Source organism: Montipora foliosa, chromosome 4 (genome assembly GCF_036669935.1).
Source record: "Montipora foliosa isolate CH-2021 chromosome 4, ASM3666993v2, whole genome shotgun sequence".
Classification (NCBI taxonomy): Eukaryota; Metazoa; Cnidaria; class Anthozoa; order Scleractinia; family Acroporidae; genus Montipora; species Montipora foliosa.
The window spans coordinates 38,549,093-38,567,833 of NC_090872.1; the positions used below are offsets into that span (position 1 = coordinate 38,549,093).

At 38.5% G+C, this 18,741-nt stretch overlaps 2 protein-coding genes across 3 annotated transcripts in view; both read left to right on the top strand.

Moving 5' to 3' along the window:
• Window positions 1–1,337, top strand: part of LOC138000768 (cilia- and flagella-associated protein 337-like) — a 71,121-nt gene extending 69,784 nt beyond the window's left edge. For both annotated transcript variants that reach the window (XM_068847410.1, XM_068847411.1), the window contains one exon: window positions 513–1,337. In XM_068847410.1, coding sequence (XP_068703511.1) covers window positions 513–666 — 154 coding nt within the window. In that variant the 3' untranslated portion in view covers window positions 667–1,337. The remainder of the gene's footprint in view (window positions 1–512) is intronic.
• A 6,225-nt stretch (window positions 1,338–7,562) lies between these two features.
• The window catches only part of LOC138000769 (ELKS/Rab6-interacting/CAST family member 1-like), a 42,515-nt gene continuing 31,336 nt past the window's right edge, over window positions 7,563–18,741 (top strand). Inside the window, exons 1-6 of the mRNA XM_068847412.1 lie at window positions 7,563–8,354; window positions 10,317–10,736; window positions 12,752–12,820; window positions 13,690–13,740; window positions 14,110–14,214; window positions 15,783–15,950. Coding sequence (XP_068703513.1) covers window positions 8,025–8,354; window positions 10,317–10,736; window positions 12,752–12,820; window positions 13,690–13,740; window positions 14,110–14,214; window positions 15,783–15,950 — 1,143 coding nt within the window. The 5' untranslated portion in view covers window positions 7,563–8,024. The remainder of the gene's footprint in view (window positions 8,355–10,316; window positions 10,737–12,751; window positions 12,821–13,689; window positions 13,741–14,109; window positions 14,215–15,782; window positions 15,951–18,741) is intronic.

The following is an 18,741-nucleotide window of genomic DNA, read 5'->3' on the forward strand; positions in this document are numbered from 1 at the left end:
TTGGTTAGTATTCAATGTATGGTGGGTCATACATGGACTATTCCAGCCTCCCGTGACCTCACGAGATCAAGAGGGACTAGGCAATAGTGGTCAACCGCTGTGCATTAAATCGTTGAACGAAAGTAAATCACATTGAACGAAATAAAAGTGTTGAATGCAAAATCGGAAGTTCAACAAAAAAAGTATATTTATGCGTTGATTTGAACTAAAATAGACTCTTTGAATTGAAAGAGCCATTTATTGAATATTGCTACAATTGGCTTGCCATACTAAGTGAACGTTGTATTACCTTACCTGCCCGTGCACGGACGTCGTTCTTTCGCCTCAAACGGCGTCCAATCAGAAGGAGGCAATCAGAAGGCTGGCACACGTGAAAAGTCCGAAGCGAGGTCACGGGTTCAATCCCCGTTGAAGTCCTGAATTTTTCAGGCTTCTCTACGAAATTGCTAAAATTGCGTTCATAACTGCGAGGATCATAGCTTTACTTCATTTTGTTTTTGCTTTCATTATAGATTACGTCACGAGAGACTGAAGAGAACTCCCAAAGATGTTGGAGGACCGAACGCTTACCAAACACTTACGTGTTTTGAACTGGAAGACACACCTGTTCTTCCCAATCCGCCCTCGTCTGCTTCTATTGACGACCCGTTTGATATAAAAATTTAGGAACTGGTTTGTTAAATTTCTGGATAGAAAGAATTCTCTGGATTGGTTGTGGGAGTAACCAAAGCATAGCCAAGTGAACGTCTTGTTTGCCTCCTAGACCAACACTGGATTCGAAACCTCCTTTAAAAAAAAAAATTAATCTTTCTTAAATTCTTTCCTAAAAGAAGTCATGCGAGCTTACATTGACGCGAACCTTTTAGCACTTTGGCTTACGCATTACTAGGTTGTACAAATAGCAAAACAAGTATGCCCTTGTACGATTCAGGGGCGTGTGTTAAGGGTGTGCTTTGATTCAAACAAACCCACGCACTTTTAAAAAGAAAACTCGTGAAGACGCAAAATCGAACCACCATTTTTGGTGGGTTCCAAATGGCCTTAGTATCTCTTCAAAAAGGGACATTTGAATAAAGTCAATTTTGAGGTAACAGATTTTTCAAAAAAGAGAAACTTTTTCTCTGGGTCGCAGGCAATCATTTTCTATCCTCTACTGCGGCTATTACTGCTCTCGTTCTTTTTACTACCCTGGCTTAGGGTTGTAGACTTTCTGTAAATATGTATTGTTAATATTTTGCCGTCTTAAGGAACTGGAATAAGCGTTAAGACAGAGTGTACTCGTAGAAATATTTGTAATTGTACTTCCAATTGATAATTATAATTTGGAGATTGCTGTTGCTCTTTTTTGGTTCGTTGTTTGTGTAATTTGGAATGCTATTTGTAACAAACCACATAATGAATGAAGGCGCAAATTTGAGCCGTAAGCCGATTTTACCTGAAAGTGACAAAGGGGTGTAGGGGCTGGTGGTGGATTGGATTGATCTTAATGAGGTGAAGGCACAAGTGTTCAATAATGTGCCTGGAGACGAGTGTATTTCTTAATTTCTTAATGAAAATACGACGATGTTATCTAATTCAGGTAACAGTGGTAATGATAATAAAATGTGACACACCAGACTCTTGGTGATCCACACTATAGACGGATAATCCGTCTGAGCAGGTAATCCGTCCAGCATGGATAATCCGTCTTAGTGTGAAAACAGAACGGTCTTCATTTTAGATGGATAATCCATCTATTTTTATCCGTCCGATTATCCGTCTATGTAGACGGATTTTGATGACGGAAAATCCACGGATGATTCGTCTTGAATTCACATCAGGACGGATAAAGTCATCTTATTTTTCCCTGAAAAGCCTGGAAGTAGAAAGAGCGCACTCAGTTCTGGGAAGGAAAACATGGCGTCCTTAAGTTATAATTACGAAAAGGAAAGCAGGAAAGAAACATAGAAAAAACACGTGGAAGGAGAATGAAGTCTTCCTTTTTCTACCGTTTTTTATTTTTTATTTTTTTTAATTGCCATGAAGTGTTCCAGAGCTGTAATTCGCAAAGCTTCCGATAGACCGTTAAAGTGTCTTCAAATTTTCTTTTTCTCTAGAAAAAACCCGCGTTCTATCCGTCTAATGTGAATTCGAGACGGGAGAAATTCAAACAGGTTATCTGTCTCGAAATTCATACCAAGACGGAAAATGTAGCAGCCGGATTATCCGTCTCTAGTGTGAAAACGGCCATTCCCACACGCTTACTGTGGGAGAAGAGTTTGGCTGTTCCCAACCCAGCTCACCACAGTCGTTGTATGTGGAGCAGCCACTTAAAGGGGTCACTTGCTTGGTTAGTTGACTATGCCATGCTGATGAGGCCAAACAAGGCCGAAACAGCCGTCCATGGCTGGTAATTGACCGGGTCATTCTCGTCACCAGAGCCTCGGATCGACCCCAAGGATAACATGCGCCGCAAGGTTTTCATTGCCAAAAATTGGCTCTTTGAACCTTACGGCGCCTGCTCGCTCCTCATGCTAACATGAATGCACCAATTAGAGACGCTTTTGATTGTTCTCACGCAAGCAATTTGGAAGACACTCTGGGGGTCGAGATTGTTCACCGGGTGAAATGGTTGTTTATGCGCATGCGTGATGTATGGGCCACTCCGGGTGGTTAATCCGGGTGGTGTTACGGTGTGTCCCCTTGTTTTTGTTTTTGGTAATCATAACGGCGTTTCCATCGTCGGGGCAGTGTTGTATCATATTTACAAAAATCGAGGCGAAGCCGTGAGTTAGAAGATGTGATACAAAATTGACATGCCTGTCGACATTTTCTCGATACCTGTACCGACTCTACTATCAGAACTAAAGCATTCTGTGACCTCATACGTCTAATACTTTCCGAGGCCTAAAAATAATATATTTCTTCACCGTTTAATCAGCCTCGGTTTTATTGGTTTTGGATAATATTATGATTAGAATGGATACTCCAAAATAAGGTGTATTTTGGAGTATCCATTCTAGTACCTGACAAATTTTTGGTTTGGTTACGTCATTTGACGACCGTCCGTCCGTACGTTTAACTTTTCATGTAAGTTAATGTCGCACTACAGGAACTCGCGTTTCTTGGCGGGAAGTTGCATGGCCAAGGTAGTGCATTTGACACTGCGTTTTAGTGAAACGAGCTAAACTTTAAAAACCAACCGAAAAAAACGAGATAAGTATTTTTTGGATTTGTAGTACAACGAGGAAAACGAAGAGAAAGGGACAGGAGGCGGGAGACAACTATTAAAACGATGATCAACGTGAAAGAGAGCGACTGAGAGCAGGCGACATATCAGTGACAAACGACAGAGAGGAACAAAGGGCCCGAAATTATAGTGACGAGCAGCGGAGGAAAGAGCAAGCACAAGCACCAGGAAACAGGCTGAATAATGGTGAAAAAAGGGGTGAAAAGAGCAAGAAAGAGCTCGTGAAAACGGACTTATTTATAGTTATGAACAGGCTGGACTGGTCGTATGGTAAGCACACTAATTCAGTATAAAAATATCTGGGAACAACAACGTACATAAATAAAATTATTAAAATTTAGGCTTGCCCAAAGATAAATATCTCGATATATTTATACAAATGAATTGGGTACAACATCGCACTTCGAAAACTTTTCGGAAAATTTGTTTACCTTGGCGGTAAAAATCTCTCATCAGTTGACATTGCGTAGTGCGACCCAAGTTTTTCATTTGGAAAAAAATTGAAAAATCGGCAAAAACATCAAATGTGCCGTAGTGCTTGGGTGGGGCAGGCAGATTTCGGAAAACAGAAGGAATCATGGCGGTAACTGGCTTGTCACTGAAATGTAATCAATTTGGAACACGATATGTGTGAACGAAACGCGGGAATTCTGAAATATTCGAGCTTCCGTGGACGTCGTTTTTATCATCCTTCCCAGTTTCAAGTTTTTTACGGATACTATCCATGGAAACAATATGCAACCAAGCCAACTCACGACCCACGACCATTCACACAACCCCAGAAGTTTTTAACTTAAAACGTAGACTTCCAATGACACTCTTCAATTTCGCAGGCAAGCTCTTTGTTTTCGAATTCATCATCTTCTCCTGCGGATAGGTTAAGGTAATGCGCCAATCAAATCGAAACTTCAACATCCCCCCCCCCCCCCTCCCCGGGCAAAACCCGAGCATTTGACTATCTTCTGTGCCCGGGATGTGGGGCATTTGACCTTTGCCTGCGTGGGGTGGGGAAAATTGAACTGGAGATGTCAGGTTTTAAATGATTTTTTTTCGGACGCCGAAGTCGCTAACAGCTATAAAACACGTGTTTGGACGAGATGGAAGTGTTTAAAGGCAGAGATGTAGCTTTTGCGAGCGACTGGTTTACAAAAAAGGTCTTCAAGAGGGCTTTATTAAAGACAGGAGGAGCCGACGACGATTGTTCTTTAGTGGGGTATAACAGACAAATCCTACAAATCCGACGATAGGGTAGGGCATTTGAACACCATTTTGGCCCGAGGGTGCGGGAATTTGAACGATCATCAATCTTCAAAAGTTCAAATGCCCGGGAGGGGGGGGGGTTGTTGAAGTTTCGAGTTGATCGGCCCATAAAGGTACACCTTATTTAACGGTCTTTACCGTCTATTCTCCCAGGAAGCCGAAGGTGCGCTCATTTTACCCCCTTCTTTCCATCAGTGCTCCGTTTTAAGGGTATTTATAGCTATTTACGCTACTTACGGGACCTCTAGCACCAATTAAGGCCGCGTGCCACCCTTGCTCCTGATCTTGAAGAAACTGGCAAACGATATTACGAAAAGTGGACGAACTAACAAGAGAAAAGTGTTGATTAGCCTGTGGGCTGAGAATTTTGAAATCTGTAAGCCGATATACACCAATTTCTTCACCTTCACCTGCACTTTTATTGAGTTGGTAAAGCCGATGAGGCATCACACCAGCCGCTGTTAAAACTGTACGACATTCGTTTGCCCATCTTTCGTAGATCATTCGAAAGAGAACGAACTGTTGAAGGTTTAACCATAGTTAATAGAGGGGAATGGTTATAAAATCCGACAAATTTCTTTGTTGTAGGTTTTTGTTTTCTTTTTTGGCCTTGACCGTGCACAAAACACAACAGTTGTTTACTCCGTACTGAGGAACTAACCAATAGAAAAGCGTTGGTTACGTAATTCATGCATAGTCTATGAGCGCAAAACAAAAGATTGTGCACGGTCGTGGACTTTCCAACCTAAATCTTGGCATCTTTTTCTGCTCCTTTGATGTTTGCCGAGCTTCTCAACCATTGCCCTCTATTAACTATGGTTTAACTGAATAAAAAGTAGCATAATCACTGCAATATAAATAATTAATTAGGTCTAAACAAAAGCTTTTAGGCTGAAGGTTAGCTTTTATGAATGTTTTGGATACTTTCTGTTTTGGTAAAACAATGACCTGTGACCTGTGAGAGAACTGGTGACGACTCACAAAATTAAAATTCCTGGGCCATCGTAGATTATTGGTAATGTCTATGAAAAAATTCGAGATGGTGAAGCAGAAGAAGCTTATTAAAGGCAGAAATATCAGACTCGGAAATTACATTATTGGACACAAAAGTGTACAAAGGTGAGAGAATCAACAGAATGATTATGGGGTCTATAATTGGACATAAAATAGACCATAAAGGGATGGGGGTTCTGAGAGGCCAGCGGCACATGCTCAGCGAAAACTGACTCAAGTACTTCCCCCCCCACCCCGGGTACAAACGCATAACAATCAAACAGAGACCTTTCAATATTCGTGTCACCCACCAGTTAAGAAAGGATTCATGAAAAGAGAAGCGCTATGCCTCCTAAGAACAAATTCGTCACACTCGACATTAAATAAAAACATGCAGAGTTTCACAACATGCCTAAAGAATAGAGGATACCCAAATGAACTTTTAGGGAAATACCTATCCGAAGATAACTCGTCATGGATAGACTTGAAAACAAAGACAACGGAACTCAAAAGAAAGTATTGCCTTTTGTTCACACAATACCATCCGGTTTTACCTAACGTCAAGACTGACATATTTGTGGGGAAATGGCACCTTATTCAAAACCAAACGCACCTTAAAGAAATATTTCATTAAAGGAGCTACTGGTACGATCATATCGCAAAGGAGAGTCGTTAATTAAAAGACACCTTAGTCTGAGCTTAAGTAAACATGGCACTTTGCTCCTTGAAAACAGCGGACAAAAAAAAATATTGGTTTTAAGCCTTTGATTTTAAATAAACAGAGCATCCAGTTACGCTCATACGGGTGGGAAACACATTAACTCTATTGGCTATAATTGTAATAGCCAATCAGAACTTGGCAATTTCCATCCTTTCAGAGAGTACAAATAGAGACAAACACCCGTGTTTTTTTGCAGACGGAGCTCTACACCTCGTAACTAACTATTGGCAACTGATGCGATCGACATGATAGCATCGAAACCGCGGTCTTGCCTGACCCAATGATATGTCGGAGAACCTCCAGGGAAAACATCAACATCAAATATCCAAAGAGCATTGACGAGAACGAACTCCAGAAGTTCAAGGAAGATGAGACTGACCATGGCCATAAAGCAAAACACGCTGAAGAAGTGAGAAGAACGAGTGAAACGATTTAAAGCAAAACCAGAAAAAAACGCCTCCTGCGTTTCTTAGCAGAAAAAAGGCAAGCAAGGCCTTTAAAAACTTGAGCCAATTCTCATTGATACACTGATGGCAGCACACATTGTAACTGTCGTTCAAAAACCAGATAACCCTGTGCCCGGGTCGGACCTTTCAAAGCAGAAAATCGTTCACTCTCTTCTGCCTCCGATAAAAATATCGGTCGAGACTAGAATTAAATTGACGCAAAGGCGTGAGGCCATACCGGGTCACATTCACATTACTGCTGAGAAAATCAACATCAAGAAGATAAAAATATTATTACCAAGACAAACTATTTTCTTGGAAGAAAAAATATCTCGCAGCAGATCCATATAGAGATCCAAATATAAAGTCTCATAGAACAAAAACCATTGCTAAATAATCTTACAGGAACCGCTTAAAAGAGGCGTCCATTCAAATATGTAATGAAGAGAGAAAACGGAAACGAGACCACGTACAAGGGAGCTGTGTAAGCCTGTCCACCTCAATCAACACACTTTAACGCACAGAACAGAATGACCCTCAAATCGGTAAGTTTTGTGCTCCATTCTATAGAGAAATGGTCAAACGGGAATAAGATAATTAAAGGTGTTTTTCTTCTGCAAACCCTGCAATAATAATTTAGATCGCAACAAGTTTTAGAGAGTTTTTTGACACAACTTGGGTGTCCTGTGGTTTTCTTTGCAATCTTTATACGGGTATTTGTAAGATCGTTTATTGGTGAACAAGGCAAGATGCGAGATGGGTCTTGCTTTTATTTCATTTCACATACCTGTATCAAATTTTGTACAATTCTCCCGGATACAAGGCGTTGCGTTATTTTGTTTGGCGTGACTTTCTGCACGAATATGATCCAAATATGGACATTAACATCCGCTGAAAGTCAACTCATCCGTGGGCCCATGTCTAGGCCCATTTGTACTGACTTTGGTACGGTACGAACCACTTTTCATTTTCTTCCTTTTATTTTGCACTGGTGACAAGTCATCTTTATTCGTCGCATATGTTGACGGTAAACATACTTTTCCAGGATGACCTGTTTCTGGTCTTCGAGGACGTCTGGTTCCGCGCGGAGGGCAATGAATTGAACCGTCGAAATTATTGTTGTTGATATTGAATTGGAAGCAATCACATTGTGAGATTTCTAGTTATACCTCTTCGTAGAACTCGAGTTAAATAATACGGTGGAGAATACACACTAAACAATCCTTCTTATTTTTTTCGATCCGTTGACATAATTTGCATGAAGTTCTCCATGTTTGCAGCTGATTTTATCGGCGAAACTTGTCGATTGGTGTGGCGAGATTTCAGGTTGGGCGGTGATTTATGGTAACTAAGCCTATCAAGTTAGTGACCCAAGATGTATTCGTTAAACGCCGAAATGGAGCATTCTCCAAAGTTAAGCCCGGCAACAAGTGATTCTTCCATTGGTTCACCGTCCTCACCGACTGCAAGTCCCCGTCGAGTAAACGGAAGCGACAGGATGATGACAATGGCTGAACTACAACAGGAAAACGCACGGCTTAGGAAAGAGGTTGAAGCTAAGGAAACGAAACTAAACTCTAGCATGAGAAGCATAAAGATGTTTTGGAGTCCAGAACTGAAGAAAGAGAGAGCCGCAAGAAAAGCCGAAGAGGAAAAATATGTGAGGTTAAGAGAACAATTTAATGTTGTTTCCGAAGAGGCGCAGGTAAGAGTCTAGCTTTTGTTGTAATAGAAAGCGTATGGATTGATTTATACCATGGAAGTGAAAAAAAATTGCATTTACCTTTTTCTGTCTTAGAGGGTGCGGAAACCGTGAAAATAAAAGCAGCTCTTTAATTTGCCAAATTTTTGAGTGAATTACATTCTTGCATCTTTGGATTATTGAAGTGTGCTCTTCCTGATATTGCATCAAAACCAATTCATTTTGTGGTCCTCAAATTCCAAATTAGCAAGCGACATTGTACAAAACGTGAAACATGAGGTGATGACTACAGAAAAGATACTTTCTGATTTAAGATTATTTCTTTGCCTATAAATTTAGGATTTACCGAAAGTCTTCCTAACACCGTGTGCAAAGTTATTGTTACAGTCTTCCGTCGACAGCTGTTGCCATCAAGCGTGTCTTGTTTTGTTATTTTCATGATGGGGTCATTAAGCTTATTTTAATGTCTTCAGAAGATGGCTGTGATCAAAATGGTCTTATAATGAATGTTTTTTATCTGTCGCTAAAAGTCCTTGATTAACCTATTCTACAAAAGAATAATTGTCAAAAGTTACCCGCGGATCAAGAGTTCAGTTAATAAATGAGTTGGAATTGGTGATTTAGTGTGCACTTGAAAAATCTTATTGATTGAAGTCATTGTCGTGACCACTGATAATTCTTTGACTTTTGGAGGCATTCATAGGGCAGCAAACTATTAATTTGTTAAACATTTTATTGCGGTCTTGCGTGTGTAATGTGATGAGGAATACCCAAGTACATGTACAACTTAAAGATGGTGTGTATCAATAATTATTTTTAAGAGAAACTGGAATCCAACACCTGAACGTTTGTCACGAGATTGTCATAATATTTGCTGCCGAACATCAAAGACTTTTGACCTTTCCCACAAATTAATCTGATGGATTGAATTGGACATTCTTTCACCAAGAAAGAACTTTTCTATCATTTTTATGTCCATTAAATGCTAAAGGATAATTTTCAGGGTAAACAAAAGGATTAAAAATATAAAGATGGTGGCAAAATGCCAAGTATCAAAATTAATTTTTTGGAAAGATTGTATTTATTTAAAATTACATTAGCTGTATGCTTAGTGGGCATAAGGAATGTGCTTCTGTCAAATAAAAGGCAACGGGATGGAAAATAGGAATGAACTTGATTTTTTATAATCATTCAATAACACATAAAATGAATGGTTTATCAGAGTTATGTAAGATTGGCAATGTCATATGGGAGCGAGACATGGTGTCTGAGGGAAAATGAGATGGCAATTTTGAGAAGGACCAAGAGAGCAATGGTGACAGCAATGTGTGGTGCAAAACTGATGGAGAAGAAGAGGACAGAGGACCTATAAATGGAGATGTTAGGATTGAAGGAAACAGTGTTTCAGATGGCAAAGGCGAATGGAGTGAGATGGTACGGGCATGTGTTGAGGAGGGATGATGGGCATTTTCTGAGAAAAGTGTTGGAGTTTGAAGTGAAGGGCAAGAGGAAGTGAGGACGACCAAAGAAGACATGGAAGATGCAAGTGGAAAAGGAGAGCAAGAGTGTTGGATTGTAGAAAAAGGATGCCATGAATCGAGCAAGATGGAGGGTGGGAGATTACTTCCAAAGTGGGGTAAATCCGGCCACCCCCATCTATGGGGATAAACCCGGATCAAAATTGATGATGATGATGATGATGATGATGAATTACAAAGTCATGTATCTTTTTACCAGTCTGACAGTGTGAGCTCTAGACAATTGCAGAAAATAGGGGGTTTTTAATACTAAAAACCTGGCCATGATTCCATGCAGTAATACTGAAAAATACCTGTAAGTCCAGTGGGATAATTTGAGGAAACGACTTTCAAATTAATTGATAGTGATGATGGTGAGGACCATTATGCACACAGACCTAAAGTTACAAGTATTATAAACAATATTTATTTATTTCTTTCCTTTCAGAAAAGAACAGCTACAATTCAAGATCTTCAAAAACGGTTGCAAAAAGAGAGGGAACAAACTGAACGATCATCCCCTGCATCACTTTCTGTGCAATCTCAGGATGAACTCCAACAAGAAATTGAAATTTTACGGGTTGAAAAAGACAGACAGGACAATGAAACCTTTATACTCCAAAGATCGTTGGAGGAATTGAGTGCTAGGCTGGAGGCGCAGCAACAGGCTATGCAAGCAAAAGATGAAACAATTGCTCAGCTTATGGGAATGATTAAAAGTAATAAAGGAGTGGAATCTAAGCAACTTGAAATGAACAAGGATCACCATAGCATGGATAGAAAGAAACTCACAGATGCACTTAATCAGCTAGCCAAATTACGAGAAGGAATTGACGAACGGGACAGAGCAATAGCATCCTTACAAGAGGTACATGTAGTACTAATGTAATAAATTATTATGCAGATTGAGTAGGGTCTTAGATCTTATTAATATTGTTCACAATTATACCAAAGTCAGATCAAACCTGTCGCTTGATTTAGTATAATTCTATAAAGTATACATGTACAATCCCTTCCAATAAGGAACCTTTATATATCCCCCCCCCCCCCCCCCACCCATCCTGACACATATCTCTTTGGATTGTACCTCTGAAAACCCTTTGAAAACCATTCAAAACATGCCTTTTTCATTGAGCAACTACACTTTTCTTTTGCATTACATTTTATTTTTGCATTAGAATTAACATGGACTTATTGGGTGCTAATTACAATGTAATACACTGTATAAAGTTACTGTACATTTGTACAGGCCTTCTGATAGGGTGCAATTAAAAAATGCAAATTATGCAATTTTTTCAGGGCAGATTGTGCGATTAGAAAGGCCAATTATGCAATAAATGATGTAAATTATGCAATTTTTTTCTCAGCAAGTGTAAGCTTGTCTTATAAGGTTTCAGGTTAAGAAAAACACTACTTAGTCTTTTTTGCTGCCCTAAAGACATTTGAACACAAAGGAAAAGTAATTATGTATCTCGATCGACATTACTTGGGATAAATAAAAAAAATAAGGTCTTCTGCACTACTCGTGCACCACGTTAAAAGTTGAAAGGACACAGCTGACATGCCAAATAAATGATCAAGGTGCTTGTCAACCACGAACTTCCGAAGATGGTCAATCACAATAGGGCCATACCCCATTTATACGAGAGAAAATAAGCCGCGCCTTTCTCTGGCCGCGTCTTACATAAGACTCGAATGTTCACCCGGTATAAATGGTACAAAATCTACGTTCACATGCTGCGGCTTATATTGACCTGGGAATATACATGTATATTCGTATAAATAGTTCCTTTTGCGTATTTTGTACACTGTTGCCAGAGTAAGCCGCTGCTTATTTTCTCTCGTACAAACGGCCGTAATATTGCACGACAAGAAAAACATCAGTCCATCGTCCACGTGGACCGTACCTGTGAGGTACTTTCTTGCTCGATCGTGAGCTGTCAGATTGGGCGGAAGGTGGGAACTTCCTTCTTCATTGAAGAAAAAGTGGGCGTTTTCACAACAAACTTATCCATGAGTAAGTTTTTATCAGTTTTTATCAGTTTTTATCAGTTCTTTCAATGAAAGAAACTACATTTTGCCGAAAAAACTTACAACTTCGCTTATTTTTCACAAATCTCGTCTCTAAGAGAAGGCAACTGTGTCATCATTTCAGTGTTGTTTATGTAAGTGCGTGTTTGTGTTGCACCAATAGAAGGAGACTCGTACCAGGTCCCTGACATGCAAAATAAAGCCTTGAACTTCAAATGTTTACGAAATCGAAGGTGGCAAAGGATTTTTAACTTTTTCCAAGATACATGTAAATCATCTTAAAAATGGCGAAACGTGTTGATTTATGGTTCGTTTTATGAATTTTGTGCCTCCTTTTGTGAATTATGCGATTTTTCGTTAATTGTGCGATCAGAATCTGATCGCACAATTAACGAAAAATCGCATCTGGTGCGATTTGAGGTTGATTGTGCGAAATCGCACCATCGCGTAATATCAGAAGTCCTGTTTGCATCATAATATTATATGTGACTGGCTAAAATAAGAACGAAGAAAGATCAGTCCCAAGATGTTTCTGCCACATGAAACAAGTGGAAGATTTTTCCACACGGGCTAGCAAGTCGTGCACATGAGTGAGCATTTAGGCCATGTGCACGAGTTTAAATTATTTCTGCATGGCTACCACACTGCTACCACACGGAATTCTGGTCACACACAGAAAGCCATTAGGTGCGTTTTCTCGTGAGAGGTCATATATTTTTTTATACATTATAACCCGTTCACCCCTAGAAGTGGACCACATTGAGAAAAAGTGGTCCACATGAGAGAAAGTGGTCCACATGAGAGAAAAAGTTAGCAATCTTGACGTGTCTACTAACTTGTTTTATTCTGTAGGAAGTCGACCATGTTAGAATCAACAATGTCAGTGATGAATTGAAGCAATCTGCAAACCTTTTATCTAAGGTACTGTATGAGGAAACTTAGTGTTAAAGTCTTTGCCATCCAATGGAAAGTACTGTATCATTTCTGTAGAGTGAATTTTTCTTTGCTGCAAATGCCCAGCCTTCTGTCAAAAGGTCTGGAGCTACATGTATAAAGAAACAGTCAGAGTCATGATTGAGAGCGGTGCATATAGGTAATACATGTACATTCCACTGCTTTCTTAGTGTACACAAATATCGTGGCTTATTTCAAGGAAATAAAATGCAAACAGACAGCAATCAGTAGAGCAATGATTTCTACATGTAGGTATTACTAAATAGTCAAGTATTGAGACTATACATACCGGTAAGTGTGAGGTTGCATGCAAACATGATGGGCAAACATGCATATTCTTCTCAAGTCCTTTTTCCAACATGTCTTTGACTTTTTTGTTAGTGTGCGGGAATGAAACATGCAAAGTGGTGTAAATTCATGACTCTCAAAAGTAGAACAGCATGAAAGAAACACAACAAAGCCAAAGGGATGCATGAATTAAAATATGGTTGATTGAGAAGCATACAGTACATTTTTAGTTACAGTAAATCTTGGACACTGCCCTGGACGAAGGCCTTTTGTTGCTCAGAATCATCTTGCATGTCTAACAATAAGTTCATTGGTATTTATACCAATTCTATTGTACCAGTGCTTTCAGTAAGACCCGGCTCCTGCCGGAGCTCGAGCGGGTGCCCTCTTACAAATCGCCGGCTGTCAGTATTCCTGTGTTAATGTGCTTATGGAGTCAAATAAAAAGGAACTAGGAATTCACCCTATTAAATGGTTAGTTATTAAAGGATACATGTACATGTAAAGTTAATTTGTTATATGATTTTTTTTTCTTGTCATGGTATTAGGATAGCCACATTGCTGAGATGAATGCCCAAATTGGTCAGCTTGAAGCCCAGGTTTGTCTTCCCCTTTTTACGTTACATTTAGCTTTAGTTCCAAAAGATATAGGTACTCCCTGGTATTAAAAGTAAAGTATTTTAATGATCTGGGTTTAATAATTGTGCAGTAACATTATTTTAAACCTACATGTAAAATGTCTCTAGATATTTAATGAAATGATGATTGCTTTACAGTGTACATGTAAGTATCTCATCTTCTTTCTCTGCATGATTTTGTTTTGCCTAAAATTTACATTAAGTACATCTTCAACTATCTGTGGTCTCAAGTTGGCATAAAAAAAATTAAATATAAAGAAAATGGGGATGTGGTTTTGTTGTTGAATGCCTTCATGTATTTTCTGTCCAAACAAAACAAAAATGCTTCAGATTGTAAACTTGAAGAAAGCTGCATCAGATGATGAAAAGAGGAGAAGAGAAGACAAGAAGCAGGCAGAAGTTTATGAAAGTCACTCAAAATTCATGAAGTCCAAGGTAATTAATAAGTACTTTAATGTTAATTACAGTATTCAGAGATCACTCTAATGGTCAATTTTTATTTGTTTGGTATTGGTGTTCCTCAAGTTTTTTTTTTCTCTTTTTTCTTGCATAGTACCTTAAAAGTCCATGTATAAGCTGCACCCGTAGACAAGCCACACCCCCAGTTTGGGAGCTCGAATTTTGACAAAAAAAATAGACTACAAACTTTGAAGTTTCATTGAAGTTCTATTAGTAAACAACAAGGACTTAAACAAGTACGGTTTCAAAACACTGACACGTTCGTTGTAAGGAGCAATACATTGTAACGTATTAGGCCTATAACTCAATGTATGGTGGGCTCATACATGGTGTTTTGAAGGTGATTCAAATGATACACACGAGTGCTTAATTAGAAGTCATGCAAGTTTGGGAAACAATGAAACAGTCGGTCATGTGCCTCGTGAGTTCTCGCGAACATCTTGGTATTTTCTTGCTTGTGGCGGAAAGATAATTACACGTCGAAGTGACCGGCAGCTGTTGTCATGTAGCTAACAGCTTTGTGGAGGAATGAAGATTCTCTGTACACTGTAGGTTGGTGTTCAGTACGTTGTTCAAGTAAAGCGAAACTTAATCACTTGAAAAGAACTCTTAATTGGAGGACAAGAATCGCAAATGAATGCTTCAAGATACACAAATGGCTTCTTTGGGAGCCACGACTCATGAAAAAGGCAATGATCAACAACATGTTATAATATTATTATTATTTATTCAGTGACATCTGAATATTAGATTAAGCCTTAGAAATCTCCAAACTCAGATGATTCCGTAGATAAACTGCACCCCTGATTTTTATTTCAATTTTGCGAAAAAAGGTGTGGCTTATACTTGAACCTTTAAAGTAGCCTTAATACAATTATAATTATATTCAGCCACTAGCGATAAAAAATTGAGCAATATATATATTTTTATTCTAAAAAGGGCAATAATGTCATTGAAAAGGTATTATAACTGATGAGATGGTTGCAGTTTTCGATCCCCTCTGGGGGAAATGTTTAGGAAAACCATTGTGTACAGAATTTGCATTGTCAACAAAAATGAGTGTTTTTGCATACCTACATGTAAGTCAGTTGGTATTACATTTCTGTTGTCAATTCTGAGAGTGAAAGTTTTAAAAGGAGAGTTAATTATCTGAGGACTACACCAACCCATGCATGCAGTCATACATGTAGTTTTGAATCAAGGAAAGACATGCATGTTATAATAGTAGTGTGCTGTGTACATGTACATATACATTGTATGCATTTACATTAAAATCACAATGGCATTTTGAACTCTTAAAATAAATTTGGACTGCGGACTCGGACTGAACACACACCTAAAATGCTGGAAAGACATTTTGAAAAATTACATAATTTGATTTTTGAGGAGCCTGAGCGTCCATTCCCAATGGTCTACAAAGACCAGACCAACTTCACATAAGGGAATAATATCAGTTTACTCAAACCATGTATACAGTGAACATGTACATGACTAGGAAAGACTGTTGTTGTTTTCATTGCTTTTGGTATCTGGTTAATTTATAGATTGAATCACTGAAAGTGGATCTTGGTAAGAAAGATGCTGCGTTAACAGCAGCTGAGACCAAACTAGAAACTCTCAAAGCCCATCAGTCAAACCAACAAGACCATATTGGCATTCTTCAGACCTCCCTTTCTGCTAAGGAGCAGCGAATCAAAAACTTACAAGGGGAGGTAGGAATCATAATTACATGTACATGACTGTATGCAATAATACATTATACAGAGGTTTACCATCGATACAATCATTTAATTTCCTAGACAGTCACTAGAAAGTATTCTGGTAGTAATTTTCTCGGTAGTATTGAATAAAATAATTAATGGGTCTTAGACACAAGATACAGCAGCAGACTTTTGTAGAATTTATAGCTCCTCACCATTACATTCTTGCCCACATTAGCAAGCCTAGTTTTTTAACATAGTGCAGTACTATAAACACCAGGAATAACCAACTAATCGAATTTCTATGTTAGTCAACTAAAACATAGTTTGGTGGACAGATCTTCATTATTTTCCAACATGAATGTTGATTTGATCTTGCTCAGGGCTCCTGCTTTCCCAAGAACTTACATAAAGAAAATACTCTATACTTTCTTGTTTGCTCCTTTGCCATGCTGAGTATGCTTTCATCACATACGAAACCTTTCATTTGTAAAATGGGTCTGGCAACATCATGCTATAAGAGTAAACTATGTAATAATCATAATAGAATCACAATCAGGACAATATGTAACTTTTTGAATGATCACTTGACAAAGACATGCCTATTAATGTGAATGATACCGGTAATTTAAAAATATGTAAAAACAGTAAAAAACTTCCTTACTGTTTTGAGCTCTCAAACTCAGTTTTTTGCTTTTCTAAAAGTGCAGCTGATGTTTATGTTTACAGTAACGGTATTATTTTTTGTGCAAATTGAATGCTATTTAAAGTATAAGTAAGTTTGTAACATGAAGCCAAATCAAAATCTTGTCCTAATGTTTATCGTTTTGATAATTTTCAACCATCTATCAAAACTCACACTTGGTGAAATTTTATGGAATGTCAAATATGACCTTGAAAAATATAATATTAAATTAAATTAAATTAAATTAATTGTCATGACAACATTCCTCCAGTCAGTGTCATGTTGTAGCTTCCTTGTTTCATTTCAGTCAGTGTAAATTTTGATACAAATGGCAGACAGCTATTGAAACTGTCAACATATATGCAAGATACTGTTTTGGCTGTGTGTTAATTCTTTGTTCCTCTAGCTACAATTGTAGCCTGATCAATGAATGCCGGCACAAATATTTGACTCTTTTTGAGAACATTTCGGTGTAATTACTTTGGGTATAGTTTTCTCCTGTTGGTCTACAAAATAATTGTATTAATTTAGTCATAATCCTCTGACAGGCAATCAGCAACACATAGTTGTTGTAGTTGGATGAAAAATCACTTACTGCTTTTTTTTTGTTTAAATGTTTTGAAAAGGTGTGTGTGCAGAGTGGAATATCCGCTTAGAGCTTTAATTTTCGAACTTTAATAAACACTAAATATTTTATTTTGAGTGATTTCAAGGTTTCTTTTAACCCATTACACCTGATCAACATTTACCAACAAGTACTGTAATTGTACACTGTAAGGTGGTTTTGCTGCACGGGTCGTTCCAAGACTATGTTCAATAATATTGGAAATGCCACAACAAGAAATAGACGCAATAAAAATAGACACAATGAAAAGAAGCAATAAAATCCATGCTTTCGGTTCATTTAAAAAGCAATCAGTAACAGTACAAATATATGGAGAAATCAATCAACTGTTGCTCAGTTCTTTTTGAAAAATTCATGGTGGACAAGTCGAACACAACTAGTACGGTGTAATAGTTTTGTGTCATTGCGAGCAGTGTTCCTTGATTTGATTCTGCAATAAAAAGAATATTATGTACTTTGGCATTTAAAGCAAGACAATATTTTTGTGCTTTGTGGATTCAAATGTTTGCCAAGTATACTTTTTCATTAGCAATGCAATTACAGTAGCCATTAAACAGGCATCAGACTTTTTCCAGCTCTGTAGAGGTGTTCGACAAGGTTGCCCCTTGTCAGGGCTTCTTTTTGTCTTGGCAATTGAGGTGCTCGCCCAAGCAATCAGACTAAATGAAAACGTCTGTGGTTTGAAAATCAATGAATGAGACTGAATTAAAACTAAGTATCTATGCAGATGACTTTAACAGCATTTGTAAAGGATGAGTGCTCTGCCAACCACCTATTCAATCTCTTAAATGAATTTGGAACCTGTTCTGGTCTGAAATTAAATACTATAAAAACGGAAGGGATGTGGCTTGGAAGCCTAAGATGCCATTTAGGTAAGCACGCACCATTTCACATTGCGTGGCCAGAAGAATATGTCTTTGCGCTTGGTGTCGCCTTCGCGTATGACCCCACCACCAGTTATAGAATTAATTTCGAAGAAAAATTTGTGACTCTAAAAAACGTTTTAAATCAATGGACGACCATGAATTTAACTCTCATAGGAAGGATTTGTATTGTTAAGACACTCGCCATCTCTAAACTAGTTTACAATACGTCTGTTTTTACAGTGCCTCCGAACTTCCCTGAAAAAGTCAATAAGCACTTAATGACTGGCCCCAAGGAAAACAGTGAGTTTTGTTTCCCCGAGACCCTCAATGTTCCCCGAGGCGAAGCATTTCCAATCAGAAAACGTATTTGAGTTGGGAGGTATAACAATGATATTTGTTTCAAATTCATTTGGAACTTTAATCCGATAAGGTAAAACGCCACACCCTCATAAGTCCTGTAGATAAGGGTGGTCTTAATATGGCTGACTTCACCATGTTGGATAAATGGCTTAAAGCAGGATGGGGTAAACGCTTATGTGAGGCAGATGGCAGTAGATTGTGCTCTCTCTTCTCCTCAGATACATCTCAATATGGGGGTCGATTTAGCTTCGATTGTAATTTTGACAC